General features: G+C 37.0%; 2 protein-coding genes across 2 annotated transcripts in view; one reads left to right on the forward strand and one right to left on the reverse strand.

The window, feature by feature from the left end:
- LOC136409022 (T-box transcription factor TBX20-like) overlaps positions 1-16,336 on the forward strand; it is a 32,615-nt gene extending 16,279 nt beyond the window's left edge. Inside the window, exons 3-5 of the mRNA XM_066390296.1 lie at positions 335-608; positions 10,996-11,231; positions 15,347-16,336. Coding sequence (XP_066246393.1) covers positions 335-608; positions 10,996-11,231; positions 15,347-15,887 — 1,051 coding nt within the window. The 3' untranslated portion in view covers positions 15,888-16,336. The remainder of the gene's footprint in view (positions 1-334; positions 609-10,995; positions 11,232-15,346) is intronic.
- Snx21 (Sorting nexin 21) overlaps positions 10,904-25,203 on the reverse strand; it is a 75,543-nt gene continuing 61,243 nt past the window's right edge. Inside the window, exon 5 of the mRNA XM_066390301.1 lies at positions 10,904-10,913. Coding sequence (XP_066246398.1) covers positions 10,910-10,913 — 4 coding nt within the window. The 3' untranslated portion in view covers positions 10,904-10,909. The remainder of the gene's footprint in view (positions 10,914-25,203) is intronic.

The following is a 25,203-nucleotide window of genomic DNA, read 5'->3' on the forward strand; positions in this document are numbered from 1 at the left end:
AGAAATCTACTCATATTCTCTAGCTCAAAGTTTCCTAATTCAAGTGATGTATTCTCACATACAAAGGTTTTACCTTGTTTACCTTAATTACTTTTAACAAATACTTTAATTTGATGCCGATGTTGAGAACCAAGTGCGGTATAATAATATGCAAGAAGACCAGCAAGCCCGACCATAAAACAAGCTCCTCCTGGTCTATTGCAAGCGAACATATGTCGTGCGTTGATTGTACCCATTACCATTAGGGCCATATTAACCCCAGCTGACCCATGACAAGATTACTGCTGATCAATTTGTCCCCTACAGGTGCTAAGTAATCTTTTCTTTATTACAGACGTATGTTCCCGACAGTGAGAGTGTCCTTTACTGGCATCAGACCAGATCAAAGGTACGCGGTCCTCCTGGATATTGTCCCAGTGGACAATAAGAGGTATCGATATGCGTACCATAGGTCTTCCTGGTTGGTAGCAGGAAAAGCGGATCCTCCAGCTCCATGTAGGATATATGCCCATCCTGATTCACCATACTCGGGAGAGCAGCTGCGCAAGCAGGTCGTATCGTTTGAGAAGGTGAAGTTAACCAACAACGAAATGGACAAGAATGGGCAGGTTAGTTTCGGTTAGACGTTTCATTAGTACTGAAGTTTGTCGCAGAAAAATGCGAATTTTAAATAATTTCTTAATGGACAATTTCTCAATGGAAACAAGTATGTTGGAAGATTTCACTAGATTTTCTATATATTTTTGGAATTTGTTAAAGGCAAATTAGAGTCAGGATATTAAGAAAGTTTCTGTCAATTACCGTATATTATTTTTTTTAATTCCAAGAATTTACCAAATTTAAAAATGTGCATCTCCCTAATGGAAGTGTGTAGAAAGTTCCTTTTAGGCTGAGGGAAGCACTTTATGTACCCTTAATGTACTGATAATTTTAGCTTAAGTCCCCGATTTTGGATAAAAATATCAATGCATTTTTGTGCCTCACTAACTGTTCTTGGCGATTCAGTGAAATTACAAAATTCACAGTTCTCTAATGAAAGAATCTAGAAGATTTATTTTTAGTCGATGGAGGAACCTATAGATGTATTCCTTAAATGTACTGGAAATATGAATTGAATTCGCCTTTTAAGTCCTTACTTTTGGACTAGAGTAGCAAGTCAAGTCCGTGATTACAACGTATCTGTCTAAAAATCAAACCAAGTTAAAAAAATTGTAACTCCCTAATTATTCTTTTAGATTAATCTAGAACGTTTCTTTTAGGCTAAAGGAAGTTGCAGCTAGTGCTGATTAAATTACTCACTCAACCAATACCAGTGCAATTAGCAATTCATGCATTTCATACTAGTTAAGATTTTTCTAACTGCAACTGATGCTAATGAATCTATTGACCAGGCTGGTTTTTAACATTCAAATCTAGATTTTTTGGCTTTCGAGATCTCCGGCGATTAATAAATAGAAACAATAAAAATATTTCATTGAAGATAAAAAATTATGTAAAAAAATAGTAAAAAAAACGAAATAATAAAACATAAAGTAAAACCCAAAGGAATATAAGAAAAAGCATAAAAATTAAAAAGTACTCTTGTCTGGTTGCAGCAATATAAACAAGATTTCATGGTTCTCTTGATGGCACTAGTGAATAGATCGACCAACACCGATATTATTAGCGGCCTTATATTTGCAACAAATTGATAGAGAAAATGAAGCAAATTTCGCATTTTCAACACTGGTTTAATACTTTCCTTTCTTCCTAAGACGGGTTTGTGCATAAGCAAAAGTCCCACGGATGGAAGTGATTTCCTTGCGCATAGTTTATAACAGATTTAGTGGTGTGCGTGGGTGTGTCCAGGGTAACTGGTGGCCTCAATCCGGGTGGTCCTCAAGCTCTTTACGGCAATAATTTTCTATACTTGTTCGTCGCTCTAATTTTATGTATTTTCTATTTGCGGGTTGTTACTATTGGCTGCCGTCGATATATTATTCCGCGTGTAATTTATATGACCGGTACATGGCCTGTAAAAGCGGCAACAATGGACGCTACCACAACTAGCCTTTTGACCAGTGCTTAAGTGGTTATTTCAGGCCACCAGCTGAGCTACAGTAGATTTTTTACTTGTCATTATACCGTAAACCCGAGGGTAAATATTAGGTGTTAATTGCAACAAATCAAGCTTCGGTGTGTTTAATCAACACACGGTTGGCTTGAGGCCAACCCAATCAAAGCTATTTTCACCGTGAGCCAAACAAATTTTTGAACAAATGTAGCTCTATCAACGTACATATAAATACCCGATTGGAATGATGATTTTAAGTAATTTTATGTTTCGCTACCTACCCGGTGGATTTATGCGTTTTCGGCCGGTAGGACCGGTGTCTGGTGGTCAGACAAATTTAGGTGTCAGTCCGAAATTTATGGGGTCCGAAGTAACTCCGAGGAGGCATTTAATCGCTCATTTCGATCTGGTTTTACCAACAAACTCACAAATTAACTTAAGCATGTGCTCCGGTTGTAGTTCATTAATTTCCTCAGTGGTCGGGATTATTAATTGCCCTAATTAAGCCCTCATCCCCCAGTACCTACTCCATTGATTTCTCTTTAAAGTGAGGAAGATGCTTTGCATGGCTTGAACGTGCATGTCAGAAAATGCATTTTTCCACTTCTTGTACGGTTTTTAAATCTTCTTTGGCTCGATTGAATGCTATTGAAGTTATGCGCGACACGCACTGCGTGAGCTGCATTCTCACACTAGTGAACAAATGTGCAAACACGCAACATGCAGTTTAAGATCATGAATAGATAGATGGATAAAGAGATAACTTCATTTATTCGAGAGTAAAAAATTCAATTGTAATTCTGTTTGAAACACGTTGCGATTTTGCGTTACATCATTATCTAAGTTGGTTTTGCCAAACAGGAAAAAAGTAATGTAAACGTCGTGTTCTTGTGTATCAAAATATTGCATGATATTGAAATCATAGTGAGCATGATAATGAACAAGATAATGAGTATAAACTTGTAAACAGGAGATTAAGTAAAATTAAACACAAAAAAAGGATTGCAAAGTTTGAATAAACAGAACAAAAAAAGTAAAAAGTCTAATAAAACAAAAAATAAGTGATATATTTGTGCTATGAGGATAAGGGTCAGCAGATAAAGCATACGGACAGAATAAACTTAAATTTAAAAAAAGACAGATTGAAAGCCATGAAGTAAAACAGAATTAAAGAATTGTAGCAAAAGTATTTAATAAGTAACTAAAAAGTGGGCCTAAGTTAAGGCAAATAAAAGCAACTAAACTGATGAAAACGAAACGAAATCAAAGCTGTACATTACAATACCTCAAAAGCGATATAAACGGAGCTAAACTGAGAGTTAAAAAAAATAACATAGGAGATAAATAGGTTAGGAATAAACAAGACAGACGTACACGGTGGCCACCAAGAGGTGACCTTGTACCTTATCTCAAAAACTGTAAGAGTTACAAAAAAACTTTAAATATAAAAGTTTCATAGTTTTGTTAATAGTTTTTAAGTATTTTATGTTTATGTATACAGCATGTCTCATTTTCGCGGAATGGAAACCAACTTTCTCATTTTGAATTAGATAGTATACGTTTTATTTTTTTATTTGATTCTACATAAAAATCTAAGCCTTTTTTGTATTTAGTCATATATACCTATCTCTCATAGTTTTTGAAATAATGAAGCTTTCATTTTTTTTTTCAAAAAATCAACTAGCAAAAAAATAATAATATTTACTTCAATATGCAAATCAAAACGATAATTTTTAAATAGCAAGTGTATGATGGTCTACTAACACTTGATATTTGGTCACTTTGCATTATTAATATACAGAGTACCGAAAAATTTGGATCAAAAAATTGAATTTTTGACGCGCAAAAAGTCAAATATTTTAAATGGGACACCCGACATATTAACTTATATTTTAAATAACTTGTATTTTCTCTATATTTTTTCATATATATGTCCAATACAAGAAGTTAACGGTTTTTGAGTTATAGGTAATTATTTATAGTAGTGAATATTTCATTACTTCGATCTTACGTTAGAAAAAGCAGAACACTAACCAGTAGAACATAAAAGATATGATATTATAACTAAATTATATTTTCAATATATCCCCCGCGGTTGGCTATACAAGTAGTGTATACTAATTCTAATCTATTAATAGAATTGCTGATAAAATCTGTTTGATTTAAACGAATTATTTCAACGCTAATTCTTTGTTTTAGAGTTTTTATATCACTTATTTTATTTTTATAAACTACACCTTTTAGATGTCCCCACCAAAAAAAAAATCTAAAGGGGTAAAGTTGGGACTTCTGGCGGACTAGTCAAGAAAACCATGTCTCCCTATCCACTTTTCAAAATTGATTTGCAAATAACGTATTACTTGCCTCGTCGTATGATATAGGGCGTTATCTTGTTAAAACACAAGATATTGAAGTAAATATTACTATTTCTTTGCTAGTTGATTTTTTGAAAAAAAAATGAAAATTTCATTATTTCAAAAACTATGAGAGATAGGTATATATGACTAAATACAAAAAAGACTTAGATTTTTATGTAAAATCAAATAAAAAAATAAAACGTATACTGTCTAATTCAAAATAAGAAAGTTGGTTTCCATTCCGCGAAAATGAGACATGCTGTATACATAAACATAAAATACTTAAAAACTATTAACAAAACTATGAAACTTTTATATTTAAAGTTTTTTTGTAACTCTTACAGTTTTTGAGATAAGGTACAGGGTCACCTCTCGGTGGCCACCCTGTACCTACGTGCTTGATAAACCTGAAAAATAAGGTTAAAATTAATGTAAACAAAACCAACAAAAGTGGCAAAAATCTTGCCAAAAGGAGGGGAAAATTGATAAGAACTCTCACTTATACAACTGGAATTCACGTGAGAATTTCATCACTCTCCTTGTCAAAATTAATAAATTCAATAATCAAATTTTGGTATAATTCAGACAAATTCTGAGTCCAAACCTACCGTTTTTAGTCTACTACAGATCTCCTATGTTAGCAATATTTTGCAGGACATGTTTCGAAATGTGGCAAGCTACACTTCACCACAATATTCTTCAGACCCTCATTACTTACTGAAGGGATCGCGGTAATGTCCATGAATCAAACCCATCAGACCGAAATAAAAAGAGAACCAAAGAGGGCTTATTAAAATTCAAAATTACGATTATATGACGGTATAAACTGAAAAGTGTCACAGTGGTTATAAGCCTCTCGCTGGGTGCCTTAACAAAGTGGTGGTTCTTAGAGGAGAAGGAGGACGATTATCCGCCTACGGAGGCCAGCGGGTGTCCGAAAGGGACAACAAATTTCTCACCTCCGGATTGAAATATTAACGATTGTCCGGCCCGGACCAGAGGGGTGCCCCGGACCAGCGGGGCTCTTTAATGATTGTCGTAAAGTACCGCGTTAAATTTAATTTTAATTCTTCGATGATTGGACGTCGTTAAAAAGGCGCGTTTTTACGATAAACTTTGTTTATGTCGCGCCACCTAGCGTTCCGAGATGGCCCTCGCATTTAAATCGAATTGTATATTTTCGTTCTTTATGGTAATGTTATGGCCCCCTCGAACCTCTTAGATACCATACACGGCACACCAACGATTTTTAATTTTAATCCACGCGTTTGCAACTACGTCAAAATTTATTAATAAAAACTTGGAAATGTAAACAAATCTTAATCGGTTTTGGGGTCGCTAGATGGTGCCACGTGTAACAACTCTCGTTTGCCTTTCCATGTCCAACGTATATAATTCATGGCGACCTTTAAAAAATGCCCACGTCATTTTGTGAGTACGAAATCCAGACCTAAATAACCCGACCTGCAGGCGTTAAGAGTCATTTTTAGCCCGCGTTTAACAACGACACATAATAAGCTCTATTACGGCCGCACACGAAATACCTAATTCTTTTTTTGCTCGAAAAAAAGTTGGGAAATTGCGTTTCCCTTCGTTCGTGTTTTCACGTCAACCACTAGGAAACCCTATCGTGATTTATGCCTTGTAATATAATAACTCTGCAAGATGTCTATATGTAGAATTACAGGCTTTTACAGCGCGATTCGCCATAATTCTTTCCCTGAAATACATTCAATGAAAAGAAAAAAACTTAAAGTGTATAGGAACCTTGCCAGTTTTCACGATTGACCGATCTAGAAGGACTGAATGCAGCAATCAACTGGACCTACAAGGCCGCCATATACTCTTAAGACGTAATTTTGTTGTTAGAAATGCGTCATGCGCCGACGCATCTAAGAGGGAAAGGATCATGATAACGTCACTCCTTCCCATTTAGTCGCCGTGGATTAGGGCTGATAATTAGCGCAAAAAAGTGGACAAAAAGGTAAAAAACGATGCTACATCCACTTTTTCGAGATCGTTAGTACTCGGTAACATTAGTAATAGTACCAGTAGTGGTGATAGTAATGTAGCGCGAGCCAAAGATCTGTGCTTAGGCCTTTAAGTTTCTATAAATTGGAAAATGAATAGATGTGGAGAAAATTATCTTAAAGAAATGTGGATTGGTTGGTGAGAAGTCAAAAAAACTACAAAATTGGGGAAAAATCATCATTTCTTATATATTGTTTTTGTAAATTTCTAGCAATTCTGGGAAACGAGATTCACCATAGCCGTTTTTGAATTCGAAATTTTGAAGAGTTCTTTAAAAAATCCAAAATTTGAAAATGGATTTAGATAATGCAGAGTCATCCAGTGTGAGGATAGTTTTTTACTCTATATTTTGAAAATTTTTGCTAATTCTGATAAAAAAAAGCTACCTACGCCAGTGTCTCTTATTGAGTATAAAACCTCACTAGTGTGAACAAAATTTAAAGTTGGAAAACCAATTTTTGGCAATCCTGGAGCGTGCTGTGAGGAGATGGAAAAAGTATAAGAATTAGGGGAGAAGTAATTGTTCTTCCATATTACCTATTTTCTCGCATTTTTAGGGTGCTCTTAAACGAGAGTGCCTAAAAATACATACCCGAGATACCAAGACCTCAGTTTCTTAGGCCCTTCAAGTCTCATTAGCAGCGACGCTCTAAGTATTTAAATTAGTTAAACCCTTTTTAGAATAACATATCTAGTAAATCATACTTTCCTGTTAACAAATGTGCCAAATCTACGTGCAATTTTTACAAGTTGCGCTACTGCATTCCTATAGACTTAGACAATTTCTTCGGGTTTTTTAAATTCATCTCCAAGCATTTATTGGGTAATTCCCAGGGAACAAGGCTTTTAGTCATTTTTCAAATTTTGCGATGATCTCTCGTGAACCCATTAACGAAATACGCAAATTAGTTATCTCGCTGAGATCTGCAAGCCTGCGCAAACCTGGTGAAAATGTATATTTTTAGTTACTACAAGTTTAATGCAACAAAACGCCAGTTCATCATGATATGCCATCTAAATTACCATTCCCAGGCAATATCTTACACAATATCAAGTATTTACCTACATGTAAGCCGCGATTCACACATGACCATAAGGCAAACTCTATTACACCAGTCAAATGAGATAGATAGCAATCTGGCGCGAAGCGATACAGTTATGGGGCCTTTTTAATTGAATAAAATAAATAAAACATTGCGCAAACATTTTTTTTTAACAAACGATGTAGTACGTATATCATTTACCCAGATAAGTACGTAACTGGGAGCGAGCGTATTGCATGATTTTATATTTTTAATTAAACTTTTTATGGCTCTGGTATACGGTCTAAACGGACTTGTTTTATTGCCGGGGAGATTAAAGTGCTTAATTACTTTAAGTACACTCTTTATCGGAAATGGAATTAGCGACTGCAATTAACCGGTTAAATTTGACGAATATACTCGCTGAAACTTGACCGCCTCATGAGGGTAATAAGCGGGTTCTATGAAATAGTACCAGCAACAGGTAAACAGATACCGCTTCAATAACTCTACCTACATGACGCAGATGCGAGACTTTTTAAAAATAATTAATTACCTCTCTAAGTAAAAGTCAGCAAGTTGAAAAGTGCACTTTATCGACCGTTTAAGCCGGGTTTTAACCGAATAAAACGCGAAGTTTACGGCCTCCGAGTCTCACCTGTTCGATTCAATGGGTTTCTTATAAATTGTACAAACACCTGAAGGGGCCAAACAAACGCGCGAGCTCCATTCATGCCCGAAAATAACCGGATAAATAAATCTGTTTTTATCGCTTTATTTTTATTGTTAGAGTTTGGATTAAAAAAATTGAAAAAAGGAGCGTGCGAAGAGTAGCGAGGATTCGGGGTCAAATATCTTCAGATCGCCTAGCAATGGATCGATTTCGGTCGTATCATTCGATTTCCTGGGAAAAACTAGTGGGAAGTAAGTCGAAAATCCGGAGGCTTCTAGTCGCAATACATTGAAAGAAATGTCGGGAAAACCTCTCTAAAACGGTTAGAGTTAGACCAATTTTTGGTACTCTCATTCGGTTTTTTGAAGAAAACTATATGAAAATAGCTCCAAACTGGGCGGATTTAGCTCCAAAAAGAACGAAGTTTCAAAAAATGTTCTTAATAATTATCTCAATAGCAATGAGAATTAATTTCGGCACTGAAAATCGAAAAAGTTTTTTGGAAAAATCTAGCTGAAAAATAGCCGGAAGTAGGTGGGTCTATGTAGACAAATCACTAAATCGCGACGAAAATATCTTGACAATGGTTAGAGGTAAATTTTGGCCCATCATTTGCGTCTTATGGACAAGTAGCTGAAAATAAATCCCAACTCAGTTGGTTCGTCTTAAACAGTAACAAAATTGTGAAACGAAGGTGTTGAAAATGAACTTTAAAACGATTATATATAGTTTTACCGTCCCTTTTCTTTGAAAAAGAAACCGAAAATAACCTTTTTCGAGATATTCGAATTTCCACTTTTCTTATTTTTCACTTTTTATTTTCACTTTTCTTTCTTTCTTATTCTTTTTATAGATGACTAAAATTCATCAATGATTTGTAATTTGATAAATTAACAAGAGGCTCCCTGCAAAATTAGCATAGATGATCCTTAATATTTACATGTACACTATTTAGTGGCGCAAATTTAGAGTAACAGAGATAGGGAGCTAGAAGGAGCCACAGTAAACTAACTGGTTAATTTCAGGCTGTAAATACATATTTCTATATACAGGGTGATTCTTAACCTATACGCATAAACTTGATAAATTATAGCTGAGGACAAATAATGATTAATAGTGAAAAAAAACATAGTAAAACATTTCGAGTTTTAGAGATACCAATTTATTTCAAATCAAAATAAAAGAGCCTGAATTTCATAAAATCGAAAGTGCATTTAATTTATCACAGTAACCGTTCGAAGTTGTTTCTGCATATTTTATACTATACGGTTAAGTTGAGGTGCAAAAAAGTTATTAGTTGAAATATTTTGTTTATAAAAATTAAGAAGTAAACAAGACAGAACGATATGTTTGGCATTCCTATCGGTACTTTTACAATAGTACAGTTACTACGATAAATTAAATGCAATTTCAATTTTATTAATTTCAAGCTCTTTTCTTTTTGTTTGAAATAAATTGATATCTCCGAAACTAAAAATGTTTTACTACATTTTGTTCACTATTAATTAATTCAATGTTACTTATTATTTCTCCTCAGCTATAATTTCCTCAGTTTATGCAAATAGGTTGAGAAGCACCCTGTATAGCTGCACCACTGCATTATATATATTATATTTTTCGTAAACCTTAGTGTTTCGGTGACATAGGTGACCCAATAAAATGATAACAGGCATAGATTGCAGGAGAACGAAATGACAAAACTCAAGCAAAATTCTTAAACTGCTATTACATATCATGTATATTTTTAATTTTTATCTTCGACAAAACCCTTAGAGACGTTAATGGCTTCCACTTATTTTAATATGTTAATTTTAAACCGAGAGATTAAATTTGCACTCATCAGAGGCGTAGATGGACCGTTTTGAATTTAATTCCAGATGTATGTCACATGTTAGACGCTAATGACTGCCATCTAACGGCCCTCATTTTGCCATCGCCAAGTGGCACCACCTAGCGGAGCCAACTCCGCCACTGCACGTTTAAAGTTTAAACAGCCGTTAATACCACGTTTCATTAACATACACTCGGTGTCATCGGAGTAACAGCAACCTTCCACTCGCATACAAAGCGCTCTCGTTACGTAAAGGCGCAACGAATCGAAGACGCCCCCCTCCCTCCTCTTATCCTTCTCCAAGCCGCCCCTCTTCCCCGCTTCCCGCCGTCCAGTCCCCCTTTCGCCCGATTAAACAGAGTGTTTATCGAGTGTAGACAGTGCACGGTGGCAGCCATTGTAAAGTTCTAGGCCACCAATCATTATTGCGGCAAGAGTTGGAATTACGTTGCTTGGCAACTCTTCTTGTCTTGCTTGCTCTCGATATTATTGCGGCGAGAGGACAATCGCGAGCAGGCGCAAGCGCCGCGGCGCCCAAGTGTGTACGAGGCCTGAGGAATAATTTCATATGTAGTCGGCTACATATTCAGCAAAGAAGAGCTATTAAGTGCACATGGCGCCATCTACAGGAACATCCTGACAAAATGTTAGTAGATGGCACTGATCTCTAATTTTTTTAAATTACTCCAGAAACGATTATGTACTCAAAACCTTCAAACAAGCCACCTTTCAATAATAACAAAATAAATTATATTATCTGACGTCAATGACAATAGCAGCTGACAAATAAAATTGTGTTAAACACATAACCTGCAATACGTCAAAATTACTTTTTAAAAATTAATTCCTACACTTTGCTTCCAATGATTCTGATTCAGTGCCCCATTGCGTTGACAGTTGACAAATAAAATTACATTAAAATTGTCCAATTGAAAACTAAAATTATCTATGGGGGCACTGCAAAGCGAAAAACATAGCCTTATAGATTACAACTACTCTCTTAAAACGTATTTCCTTTCTTTTTTCAGATTGTTTTAAACTCTATGCATCGTTACCAGCCCAGGATTCACATAGTGAAATGGCGGGAGCATGCGGGGCCCATTACCGACCTGGAACAGGAGCAATACCGGACTTACGTGTTTCCAGAAACTGTTTTCACGGCAGTGACTGCATATCAAAATCAGTTGATCACCAAACTGAAAATTGACTCCAATCCCTTCGCCAAGGGCTTCAGAGATAGTTCTAGGCTGACGGATTTTGACAGGTGAGGAATGTCATTAATGTGAAAATTTAAAGATGAAGGCAGCTTATAGGCGTACCATTTAAATGTGACACTGATGAAGCTTCATATAAAATTGTTGACAAACCTGATAGGGTTATAAATGAAGACTACACATGTCATTATATCATAAGTGTCACTGTCATTAAACCATAAGTATTTTAGAGGATAATCATCTGATGATTGTCAAATATGAGTTAAAACTGAGTTTTATTACAAGGAGAGTTTAATTTTTTTAACTAATAGAAAAAATTGTCAACGGTTTTTGAATAAAATCAGGGGCATGCATGAGGTGTGCCTGCATGTCAAAAATGAAAAAAATACTTTAGCGAGTTAGTTAGAAGAACGGGTGCTTAAAAGGAAAAGTTTTTCGTGTTACTGAGTTCTCATACACTTCAAATTCTGCAAAGAGGCATAATTATCACCGTAGTCTCATTAAAATCAGAAGAATGTTGGGCTCCAAGTCCATGTCAACAATAAAAAAATTACTTTTCATAGAAAGTTTATAAAAAAAATGTGCCCGAAGTGCAAATAATTTTGCGCTCTCAGTTATCGACTACCTTAAATTAAATTTTTCGCAAATAACAGCAAAATAGTGTCATATTCTCTTTGAAATCAGAGGCATGCTTGACTCCCTATTAACAATAACAAAATAAACTGAGTTTGAATCTATATCGCTGAAAAAAATACTAAAAGAGTCTACGCCACTGAGATATCGTATTGTTTTAGCGAAATTCCTTTTAATCACAACAAAAACTGAGGAAATAATCTGGTTAAAAATAATGGCGTGGTTGGTTTTGTTTGTATATCAAGAAATCAACTTCTGAAAAAATATAACTGAACAGTAAAGCATCCTACGCTACTGAGCTTTCATAAACTTTCAATTCAGTTCCGTCTAAATAGCAATTAAAATTTCCAACTCACTCTGATAAAATAAAGGTAATTTTTATGTTATGGAAAATCATGGAAGTCCTATAAGGAAGTTTTACCAATATCATGCCTTTCCAAAAGATTATCAACAGCCACGGACAGCATAATACATATAATGTATAATGATAATCAACCAGAGGCTCACCGCCGTTTTTCAGAATAATTAGGAATTAAAGATCATTGAGAAAAACTATTAATTTAATTTAAAATCAACAGGATCATAGGTGTTCAATTTGATATTAAATTTCAGTAATAACTGCAATTGCCAATCAAAAGCAATTACAATACCACACGTATCGGTAATACCAAGAAACATACCTTTAGAGACCACCCCAGTTCGGTGGGTAATAAAGCCGACCAAGTAATTAATTGTTTAATTAGTTATTTTATAACTGTCAACAAATTTAATTACGTTTTTGCTGTTTCTGCGAGGCAACGAAATCGATTTGCTGACGGTTGCAGTTGCAGGAAAATAAATTGTTTACCGTTTTTGCTACTGTGCCACCCATTACGATATACTAAGACCATGAACGTACAGGAAACTTGCAAATTTTGCCATAAAACTCCGCTAGAAGAAGCCGCAAATGAGAGATTACGGGGAGACCCATCGAGCATGCCTCAGGTACCAACCTACCGTGCGGTTACCACCAGGTACCATTCAATTTATTTAATTATCTCAAATTGCCATAGTTGAGAGGGCAATTTAAAACCGATTTGTTTTCTTTTTCTGTCGGAACTCCAAATTAAAGAACCACCTAAAGACAATTTAGCATGGGAGTTGTCATTACCACCTCACAAGTTGTTTAAAAAAGGCCCCGTTTCAAGCGAGTTCCAGTCGTTCTTCTCGCATTGTTTTCCCCATTATTGAATTGTTTCGTGACCTTTAACACGGTTCGTCCATTAATTTATTTTCTTAGTTTTTTAATGAAAAAGTTGAATTAGGACGGCTCATTACAAATTACACGGCAATTCGAAAGCGATTTGTTATTACTGTCGGAATGGTAACTTAATTACAAGGCCAGACCTCACGAGGATGTTTTTGAATGTTTTCAGTATAAATGAGCAAATTTGGACAAAAAGCAATTTAAAAAAACATCAGTTTTTAGTACAATTTTGTCTGGGAAGAACTGACTTCCGTTTTTTTCACGGAAACTTTTCACCTCATTTAAAGTACTAAAAGTCTTCTAGAAGTTTCGAAGTCAAATAATTTGATATTTAGTTGAGAGTTCCAAAGAACTGTGAGAAAAATCCAATTGAATTTAAAAACTGGAAAAATCGCCTAAGTCTAAAAAAATTCGAACCTTTTGGGAATTGATACAGGAAAGATTTTAAGAATCTATGCATCTATGTCTGTATTTGGTGTGGTGAAAGACCTTTAAAAATAGTGGAAAAAAGTCTGAAAGTTCCAAAAAGTCCTAAATTTTTTTATATTTTGGAAATTCCTAGAGGAGAATACAAAATAGAGAAATTGAAAAATAGTCATTAAAAATTTAATCATTCTACACCATTGATTTTTTGTGCAATTTAAGACCAATTCCCTTTAAATGTCAGCAAAAATTACCAACCAATTCTGACAAAAATCAAGAGCATGCAAGGCTCAGGTTCTATCTCAACAATAATTAAATTACTTTAAAAAGTTCATTTATTTTAAAAAATCGTGTTTGAGCGGAAAAGCATTTTACGCCACTGAGTTCTCGCACGCCTCAAACCCAATCTCATTTGAAAATAGAAAAAATTGTCAGGTCTAATTAAACCTAGGAGCTTGCATGAGTTCTGATTGCATGTCGAAAACAAGAAACTAACTTCCGAAAAAAGTTTAACTTCTCATTTAAGCATTTTAATCCATTGAGCTGCTTTCGCATACCTTCAGTTAAGTTAAATCTAAATAATAACTAAAATTCCCAATTTGTTTTAATAAAATCAGGGGCGCACCGATTTACATGCCGGAAAAATGCCACGAAATTATAAGGGAAAATTTTAACAAATTAAAAAAAATCTTCCTAAAGTGGGAAAATTTCGAGAGGGACATCACTACGGAAACGTGTCTGCTTAACACATCTTTTACGTCATGGAAATTCATGGAAGTCATATGTTGACGTGCGAAGACGTCAAAACGACATATAATGACGTCAAACCTTTGAAAATTTACCCATATTGGAAGAATCTGAATGAAAACCTCACTAACTGAAATATTTATATGTTCACATGACAGAATTTTTCCGTCTAAGTCATTTTGACGTAATGATCAAGTGAAAATGATTTACAGTGATGACAAGCCGCAGTAAGTGAAACTGATTACCAGGGATCACAAACCACGAAATAATCTTCAGAAGAACTGGCAACGATGCGCAATAAATCATATAAATGTGTATGCTGGGTTGCCTGACTATTACCGCAAACCTTCCCACGGCCAATAAAAGCAGCATTGCCGTTGTTAACTTTTAGTTCGAACTTTGACCGATTTTCTAGTAATTTGATCAAGGGGGATAGAGTCAGCTCAGAAATCTTGGAAACGGTTAAAGGTTATGCGAAAGTAATTAGGTTTAGATTAGATTCATATTTATACAGGCAATTTGGTTCGGGTTAAGTGCGAGGTATTTCTGCATGAAAGGATGGTTATTGAGGCAAGGAGAGCAATGATTAAGGCTTCGGCTGAAAAGCATTTATCCGGAAAATTAAAAACAAGCAATTCCGCAAATGAGCCGAAATTACTCTAATTAAGGTCGGCCTGAACAAAATCGGCCACCAGTAACGCGAAGGTGATAATAAGAGATGATAGCCACGCCCGTCGACCGACCACTATACGGTGCGCGGTAATTAAAGGCGATCTAAGGCTGAAAATAAGTGGGAAAACACTACCTGAGGTGTGAGAAAATGCGGGATTCATTATATCATCAAAGCGGCTCACCGATTGTCCCAAATTACAGGGCGGCATGGCCGGCACCGCCCCCGAGCACCGAACATTCAAAACAGGTAAATTAAATTCTATCATAACTGAAATGAGCTCGAGCCGGAGGCAGCGAACGCTTTTGCCGCCACGTAATTGATGAAAACAAAAAGACCCCTTCGAGCCACTAAATATTAATTGTAGTGGTTCCTACGATGAGGCTGTGAGCAGCCTCTTTCCACTCCTCTTCAATCATTCTCAAACTCTCTTTATTTCTTTGCAGAGAACCCATGGACAGCATTTTCATGGACCAACATTTCCTACGATCCTCGCTGCGACTTTACGCTGGTGAGTCCATGGACGCTGAGAACAATAACGCCAATTCCTTGTTCTCAGCTGCGATGGTGGAGAAAGCGCGTGCCCAGCTGCAAATGTGGAATCGAGCAGGGGCAGCCGCAGCTGCTTACAATCCTAACGAACTCCACGCTTTCCTGGTGAACAGCTCTAACCCTCAAATGTTCCTAGGACAGCGACCCTCAATGCCCCTCTTGGGGAGTCATTTGTATTCCAGCAACCCTTGGCAAAGCCCCCTGCCCCCAGGGTTGCTGGGGTCCTCCCGACCACAAATTACCCCTCCCCCAGCTTCAACTCCTAGTTCCTCAGGTTCTCCCAGTCCTACCTCTATAGGTGGCTCGTCAGAACTTCGTCTGCCCAAGCCAGTGTTCCCCTCTACTTTGCACCACCGGTTCAGTCCCTACGCGACGCCGATGGGCAGGCCAGTGGCGTCATCACTTAGCCCCACGGGCTCTAGATCGAGCCACTGATTTTATAGGGGTAGTTTGTAGCTAAGCCAAAGAGTCAGCTGAACAGTGACACTAAAATTGTATAATCTTATAATTATTGTAAAAACGTATAAAGCAATGAAAGATTTAGTTGTATAAATAAATGAAGACCAGTATTAACGAGGACTTGCGCTGCTATAGTCGATAGTTCCTTTTGTGTTAGAGAAGTCTGGATAAGTTCGTCGGTTCCACCAGTTACGAATGGATTAATTCTCAACGGAATGACAGTCAATGGCAAATGTTCTTGGGCCTCCGTGTATATGTACTTAATCCTGTTTATATATGAATTGTAAATACTATTAGGGTACTTAGACCTAAGTTTGTCCGGTTGTTTTGTACTTAGTTATGTTGTAAAGTTATTGTTGTTTTGCATTAAAGTATGATATAGACAAGTGGAATGTAAATTATTTAAATAAAATTCTATAAGTAAATGTTCGACTTTTATTTGGTGAAATGTGCGTTAAAGCATTGTAGACATTGACAGTGACTTGGGTGACATTCACAATAACATTGATATTACTGAACGCGTGCGTTTAAAGAATTTATAGCACGTTAATATTTTCTTGAACTTTAGGAATAACGTTAACATACATGCACTCTTCTTCACTCTTCTATTGTACTAACTCGTACGAAAGTGTCTTTACCCTACTCGATTTCTGATAGAGCTGCGGTTTACGTCCTTCAGTCCGCTGCCATCAAGTTCAGATCCTTCCTAATACGAAAAAAAAAAGTTGTCTTGTTCTGATTAAAACAGACGCGTGCTAGCTTTAACTGTAATTCCATATCATCACTAGAGGAACAATCTGGGGACACACTTATTTTTAAAAAATTTATTGAAAAAGAGAAGATTCTCCGCCACTGATCGGTTTTTGCACGGATCAAGTAAAATTAATTTGAAGTGACAGCAAATTATTAATTTAGTCTAATTAAAATCAGGTGCGTGCTAAGCTGACATATTAACGAAAAGAGAAAACTATTTTTAAAGTTAAAATCTAAAAAAAACTTACTTATATATAAAGACATTCGTTCTACGCCATTGCGCTCTCGCACTCGATATGTCAATTTCTTCCAAATGACTGCAAAAATTCTCGACTTAATTCGTTTATAATCAGAGGCGTGCTTGGCGTTAATTTTGCATCATACTTATCACTATCACGAGGGCGGTTTTGAAAGTAAATTAGCTACAAATTTGTAACTGAGAAAGATTGACTTCGAGTTTTCTTATGCTGGAAAATCAATTTTTCTAAACACCAACCAAATTGTCACCTCAGTCTGATTAAAACCAAGGCATTCTGGCCTTCTACTAGTTTGTGAATAATAACGAGAGAAGGAGGTTGTCAAGGTAAATTATCTACAAAAATTGTAACAGGGAAGAAAGGCGTTTTACATCATAGAGTTTTCCCATGCCTTAAAATAAAATTTCTTTAAAAATTGTTACCTCAATTAGGTTTAAAAGCAGGAGCGTGCTGGACTGTGACTCCATGTCACCGCTGAAGAAACGAACTCTCTCAAAGCATTACGTTACTGACATTTCACAAGGTTTAATTCCATTTCCTTTTAACATACGAGAGCTTTATACTGTGGAAGATCTTTTCACTGCTGATGTTCAAAACCGATTCTGTCTGGATTTTCGCTATTATGTGCTAAGATGAAAATGAAGCTTTTGAGCCTTATGGTGTTCTTCCATTGGAAGAACGTTGTTTGGCTCGCGATGACCACTGTCTAGTAAAAAAAAAACATAACTCAAGAACCTGAACTAATCGCCTCAAAGCTGTCTATTTGGCCGCAAACGGAGTAGGCCTAATTCGGTCAGACGCAGATTCACAGGTGCGTACGTCACTGACGGGGCAAACTTCGTCGGTACATGAGTCCGAAGAATCTTTTCACGGCTGTCAACCGACCCGCGTTTGATATACCCAGCGATAAAAACCGACCATGTAAACATACAAAGCCACGAGATGACTTGTCAGATGGGCCGTCATGGTCCTGCTTAATCGCCCAAGTGCTGGCTCCCTTGTAGTCTAATGGACATCCGATAAGGAATGCCTGAAGAATTCGGGCATTGAAAACGAGATTAATGAGTCGCTCAGGCGAAATTAGAGATTCCCTGAGCTCCAGTTGAGCGTGTGAAAAGTGCACGTTTGCTGCTCATAGTGCAAATTGCAATAGGGGTATTTGTTAAGGATCGCTCGTCCGTACCATCACCGGAAACCCCATCGACTGTCAAACGGAAACGGCTGACAAACCGATTGAGGCAGGTCAGATTAATCGCAGGATTGTTTTCTGCAATTGCCGGGTAATTATTCATTGAAGCATTGTTTGCGAAACTCGACAAACAATGCATCTTTTTGCAACTCAATGGCTCGTCCACTCGAGCTTGCACGCAGGGCTTTTGTGAATGCAAGAAGTTGCGTGACACCCAATGCAGAACTTTTCCAGCAATGATAACTGCACATCCCAATTAATCAGTGTCCAGTGCCTGACCACCAAAGCCTTGACAGAAACACGTGCTTTCTTAACTCAGTTACATGATTAAAGACAGTACCATCGCCCAGTCCGGGTCGTGTAATCGATTCAGGCAGCTCGCATATTTGCCAGTCACCTTTCGACTTAAAAAATTAGGTAGTCGTTAGTTGTTTGACTAAATTGACGGGTCCCCACCCATTGATTTATAGTCCAATCAACGAACGATAGAGAAATGACGAGGCACCTCGTGGGAGATTTTGAAGTCATATTGCAAAGGATTCACAGAGGCGAACCCTTAATAATCGACTCAAAGAACATCCATAAGCAGAGTTCTTTCAAACCTCAACACAACTTTTCTTCATTGAGTAAAATTTTAGTTGTGTTTGAACCCCTCCCGTGATCGGCACCATTGCCCTTCTGCTTCAATGTCAGCACCATTTCCCTAAATACTAGAAATGATACTCCAGGTTCTATATTTTCTCTAAATTCAAAAAATTAGCACGTCGCTGCTTTTAATCAAATTGAAATGACAATTTTTGTTGGTATTTGGGAGGAAAGGCTTTTGATGAGGCCTGGGATGCCTTTCTTTTCAGTTACAACTTTTTTAAATAATTTATCTTAACGACCCCCTTCCCTTGTTAATTTTCCACATAACAGTAGGGAGCCCAGTACGCTCCTGGTTTTAGTCAGACTGAAATGATAATTTTGGTTGGTACTTGCAAGGAAATGCTTTTGGAGTGTGGAAAATCTCCCTAGCGTAGGACGTCGTTCTTCTCAGTTACAATTTTTCAGATAATTTACCATGATAACCTTTCTCCCTTGTTATTTTCTAAGACAAACACGTTTCTGGTTTTAATCAGACTCAGATGAAAATTAAGTTGGCATTTGCGAGAAATCGATCTTGAAGCATTAGAAATTTCCGTGATGCAGAAAATTCCCCTTTTCAGTAATAAATTTGAAAAAAAGGTTATATTGAGGTTAGTGAAGGTTAATTTGAGGCATCGATACGATCGATGCGAGCAGTAGTGGTAAATGGGAATTTAAAGACACAAAATTACAAATTTTTGGCAGGGTTTGGGGCTTGAAATTATTTTGTTAAGACTTTTTCGGACACGTTTCTGTAAAATTCGGAAAAAATGCGGATGCAAAAAAAAGGAAAGTTTTATAGGGAAAATGTTTCCAAATTAAGTTTTGAAATTAAGTACAAGGTAAGAGGAAAAACGCCCTGCATCGTATTTGAACCCAGAATTAGAAACATCATTCAATTATACGCAATATTCAAGTTCAAAATACCCAATTTCATTTAATACATCACCTATTTTTCGCTTTTTTCCAGCAAAATTCTTGACCAGGCAAGATTAAGCAACACTCATAAAGTCAAGGGGGACTAGTTCATAGACGAAAGGGAGCCCGTGATTTATAGTAATAGCCGTTCTAGTTGACTTTAAATCGAGATTTAAATTAGCAGTAAAAGGGGGCTGAACTCCAATAACCGGAAAATTGAAACTGAGTCCCTCGATGCAGACTTGCTAGTTCTCCCTCTCAGCCCATGATGAATATCTATCTATGTTAATTTTTGACAGGCCATTTGGGGCATGGGAATATGCTCATATTCACGGAAATGCATTCTCATTTCTTCCACTTATAAGTGCAGTATGACTTAATTAAAACGCACCTGTCTTGCCTCCATTACCGCCCTTTAATCGGAAAATTTACGACCATAAGCTAAATATTCTTTTATACAGGTCGTTAACGTCAAAATTATCAGGTAGTCGTAAATATTGGCCTTACGGCACGAAATGGTGAGTTGCTGTTGCTGTTTTGATGCGTAGGGCTAAAAAGAGGAGTTTGTCCTTCTTTTGGACAATGTTAAGGTCAGGTCCTAAGGATGCAGAGAAATTCGTCGAAATCGGTGTGGAGAGCTAACGACGTGTCATTCTGGTACGGCATTCGCCGCAGGGCTCCAGCTTACGACCGGATGATTTACTGCAACGGGATTCACAGTTCATCTGTCAAGAAATTCATCAATATCCTTCCAAATAATTTACCGAAGTTTGTCTTTGCGTATGACAACCACAGGAGCGGAATGAGCTTTCAGTCCAACCGTCGAGGCGTCCAATATCATCACCTACGCATTGGTCTTCGCACAGAGGACAGAAAAGTCTTTAAAAAAATTTCTGACAATTCTGTCAGATTTTTAGAAAAAAAAACCATCTTGAAATTCTCGCAAAACAACAAAAATCGGAGAATTCATTCGGGCCGAAGTTTGATTGTGGCCTGAACAGATTCTTGTAGCTACCTACTACTACTATTCTTCATGTACTGAGGTTCAAAATTTCCTATGAAGTCAACGGTATAGACTATACAAGATTCAAAACCTAAGGAATAATAAATTTCAGTTCACTTGAAGGGACAACAATTCAAAATTTAACTATTTCTATTGCAAGGGATTTTGGGCTGTATTTGACGGTTATTCATATGAACCTATATGATCCACATAAATCACTGCATGATCTGTATATAAAGAATTTTCAAAATTTTATGCAGATTTCCATGGTACAACAATGCACAGGATTCAAGAGTTAAATAACCATTTGCAGACTTCTTAAAGAGATATCGGTTCAAATTTCAGCTATTTCTGATTTGAGTTTCCTAGCTGTCCATGACTGTTGTTCATACAGGCATTACAAATCCTCCATGTGCAGATTTAAAATTTTCATATAGAATTCACTGATGAAATGTTCAACAAGGTTGAGACCGAAAAAATCAATTGATGTTACCTTAGAGAGACCAGGATTCAGGTATTTTTGATCAAAGAAAACGCTGTAAGGTTCGAAATTACGATAACTTGCGATTAATGAGACAAGTGATCATGCTCCAGCTATTCCTAAATCGAGATTTGCTGGGTTGTATCTGACAGTTGTTCATATCTGAGCTACTTCAGATGCTAAATATTGAAAATTTCATGCAGGCTGTAACAGATTAACGAGGTTCAAGGACGAAATAATTGGGCTAACCTAAGAAGAGCTCCTACAGATTCTTCATACCGAAGGTGAAGCTGAGGATTGCTCATATATCATCTGTAGATTCTTCGTATTTGTACCATGGAAAATACACTACGTGAAATCAGCGGAGACCCCGGACCCCTGTTCTCGGGGCCCGGCCCTGCCTGCATTTGCCACTAAAGATCAATTTGTGTCCTTGTTGCGGGAAATTCGGTACAATAGACCTAGAGGCTGTGCCCTCGACGTGTGTGGCCCCTTATTGCGTGCCACAAACGCGTCGCTTATCTCTATTAAGAAACGGTTTAAGGACTTATTGTTTGTTTAAAATATAATGGGGCAACACTCGGTTTTCTGGGGAGCCGCGGGGGGGCCCACGTCGATTTCCATTCCGAGATGTATCGGGTTTTTATTGCTGAAAGATGGAATGGGCAAAGAGGAGGCCTCGTCAGTGGCGCCGTCCGTAAATCTCGCCCGGGGGGCATTATTCATGTATCTCGTATTATAAAAATGTTTTATTGCCGGCGAGAAATATGTGCGAGAAACGCGATAATGCGGTTTAATATTTTACGGTTTCAAAGGTCCTCAGAAGCAATTAATTTTGAAATATGCGCCGTGTAGTTTTAATAACGCGGGTGTTGGGTTTCCGAAACAATATTGTCGTCGTGGTCAACAAATACCGCGGTAAATCACCCGTTTGATTTATTCGTCCGATCTTCTGGGCAAAGAAGCCTGCAAAGCCATCAAAGTACCCATAGGGCGAATTTACTTAGTCCACGTGCCCTAATTAAATGAGCACCAAATTGCTCTACAAGCCCGATAATCGGCGATAAAAATATTTAAACTACGCCAATTTGTGATACAGTCTGGTGATTATAAAGCCATAGATCTTGTGTATAACACTTTTGCGTCCGAGTCTAAAGAAATGTGTAAAATTAGGCGTTTAAAAGGCAATTAGCTCACAATTGCACACGCACGTGGGTCAAGCAAAAAACCAAGTAGAAAACCACTCATACTGCGTAAACTAAGCCTGCATGTAATAGCCATGGGTTCGTCGGGATAGATGAAGACCTGACGCATTTAAAAGCACAAAAATGATTTATGTTTACTAATATCCCTTAACAAAGAAATTTTCAATAATTCCCTTAAACAGCAGCCAGGATTTCTACTAATTCATTTTTAATTCCCGTGGCAATATCGTCAGAATCGACTAAAGATGATTTATGATTATAGAGGAGATAAAGAGTTAACCGCAGTTTCAGCCCGAAGTCCACAAAACAAGCAATATTTACACCCTTTGTGCTATTACACGCCGCTCAGAGGTTGTCCATCTAGGGCCTGAATCTTTAGAATATAAATTACCAGAACAGACTCATAAATTTCCCAGGGGTAAGCATGTCCGTAGCTAATTTCGGGTCTGATGATGTCGATGCAAGTGTGAAACAGGCTACTCTAGATTTCAGTTAAGGGCGTACCAATGCAACAACCCTATCTGGAATCTGTAGCAAAGCCACATTGAATTAATTAGAAAATTATACTGCGTGCTACGCCACTGCTTTTTGAGTATGGTTTTAGATTTATCATGAAAAGATAGCGCCTTGGTTGTCCAAAATCTAGAGTCATTTCAGAAAAGAAATTTGAATTTTATTTATTTTTATAATTTTCGGTAAATAAGTCCTTTGATCTTACTATGTGTTACGCCCCTGCGTTTTGTAGGAAAAAGAAATTTTAGATCCTCTTTAAACCATGGAAAAAAGTGCTTTGCTTCCTTAAAAATCAGCGGAGGACCACCCATTACAACACTTGTTCAACAACTTTTAAGCAGTTGGTAGCTTTAAAATTGAAAATTAAGAATTTTTTACGCGCTTTTGGGTCGTGTTATTTAAGTAATTATTGGGGCTTCAGGTGTTTAAAAAAAAGGGGCCCACAGCCAAAAATTTTTAACTTTTAAAGTTCACTTTCAAATAAGTTGCTTTTTAATTTCGAAAAACGTGCTACACCGCTGTTTCAGCACGCATCAGTTGCATTGTAATTTCAGTGTCATTTAAATAATTAAATATTGTTCATTCGGATGTTGAATAAGCAGATACGTATCATACCTAAAAACATATTTTAAGTCAATTTTTTAAATTACTTTAACCACAGATTTAACGACAGGTATTTTTTTGAAATTTAAAATAATGTTCCACCTCTGTTTTTTCCTGGATGGGTTGTGATTTTACATATGAGTGGTACCATTAAATATAGTTTCTTCAAATTGTTAAAAAACAGTGGCGTAGAAAAATCAATAACCAGAATTAATTCGATGTGGTACGCCTCTGTTACTAAATTCCCTGGATTCAATAGGAACATATTTTCTAAAGATATTCAGTGGCGGAACAATTCGTTTCAAAGAGTAATATTTTGAAACATTTAAATTTTTTTTAAATGGTTATAAATACACATTGTTACCATTTTTATAAGTTGCCAATTTTTTAAATTTAACAGAAAATCATATTTACATCCTCACAGAATAATTAGTAGCGGAACAGCTTAATTTAAAAACTTATGATTTTCTAACATTTAAAATTATGTGATAATAACTAGCTAATTCAATCGGGTGTAGTCCCCTGGTTTTAAAGGAATCATGCTGTATATTTTAACCATGCATTAAAATGTTAACTGCACATTATGAAGAATCCATTGACCCATAATTGAATTCTGTTTTGACGGCTATTAGGGTCAACAGATTAAAGTTCTGGCAACTTTATTTAGAAGAGAATTTCCATGGAAATCACAAATCTAAGCAACGATGGCACTTATTTCGTTGTTTCCATGGAAACTATTCTCTCGATAAAGAATATTCTCTTTTCCATGCAAGTGCAGATTTTTTAAAAATAGTAACGGTGTAAATAGTTCCTACATCATTTTCACTTAAAAGCACAAAAATAGACAGTACAAGCTCAATTACCCGAAAGCTTCCGGCCGGGGGGTATAAATAACACCGTCAGCGACCCTCGGCATTGGGCAGGCCCTCCTCCCCTGGGAAATCTCACCCTTTCGCCTTATCCATAACTTATCTAATATTAATCTACCGTGAAATGAAATATATCTCTCAGTTAGCCCGGGCATAATTCTTTAATCTACAACGAGCGTCTCTTTTAATTGACTTTTATCTGTCGGCTATTAAGAGATTACAGGTTTCGAGTTCAGACCCTCTTCAGTTTATTTCCAATTAGACTTTTCCGAGGTGTATAAACGAAGCATATTTCCAGTGCAGGTTAGAACCAATCGTAAAGCGTGGAAGATGGAGCGAGCAAATCCATAAAGATAAACCGAGACTATAAAGTTAAAAGGGGGGCATCGGTGAGATATTTGCGGCGATGATATCACCGAGAACTCATGAGCTGTTCCCCGTTTATCCTTCTGGAATATCCGAGGAATATAGTCTTCACCTCCGAGGAGCCAATCTCTTGATGGTCCCTCTCCAGATGCATTATAGATAGCGGAAATACGGGCGCCATTCGGAGCGGGCCCGATAAGACGTTAATGGTTTCAACTTTGCACTCTATCCCGTTATTGCGGGGCGGAGCGGCGTCTTTCGGCGTCGTTTCTCAGCGTCTGTCGGCGTCTGGGCGATCACTGAAATATAAACTGCTGGAAAAACGGGGCATGCACCAAGCGAATTTCAATTACACACGCTGCGTATGTAAGGTTTGTCTTAATCTGTTACTTTAACATGGTGAAACCCTAAAACCGTGTTTGTGGTGAGTAGGACGTCACAAATTTGGGGGGGGGGATAATTCCATATCGTCAAATCTTTACATGGCAAAATTGGTTAGTTGTATTTG

This window comes from Euwallacea similis, chromosome 5 (assembly GCF_039881205.1).
Source record: "Euwallacea similis isolate ESF13 chromosome 5, ESF131.1, whole genome shotgun sequence".
Lineage (NCBI taxonomy): Eukaryota > Metazoa > Arthropoda > Insecta > Coleoptera > Curculionidae > Euwallacea > Euwallacea similis.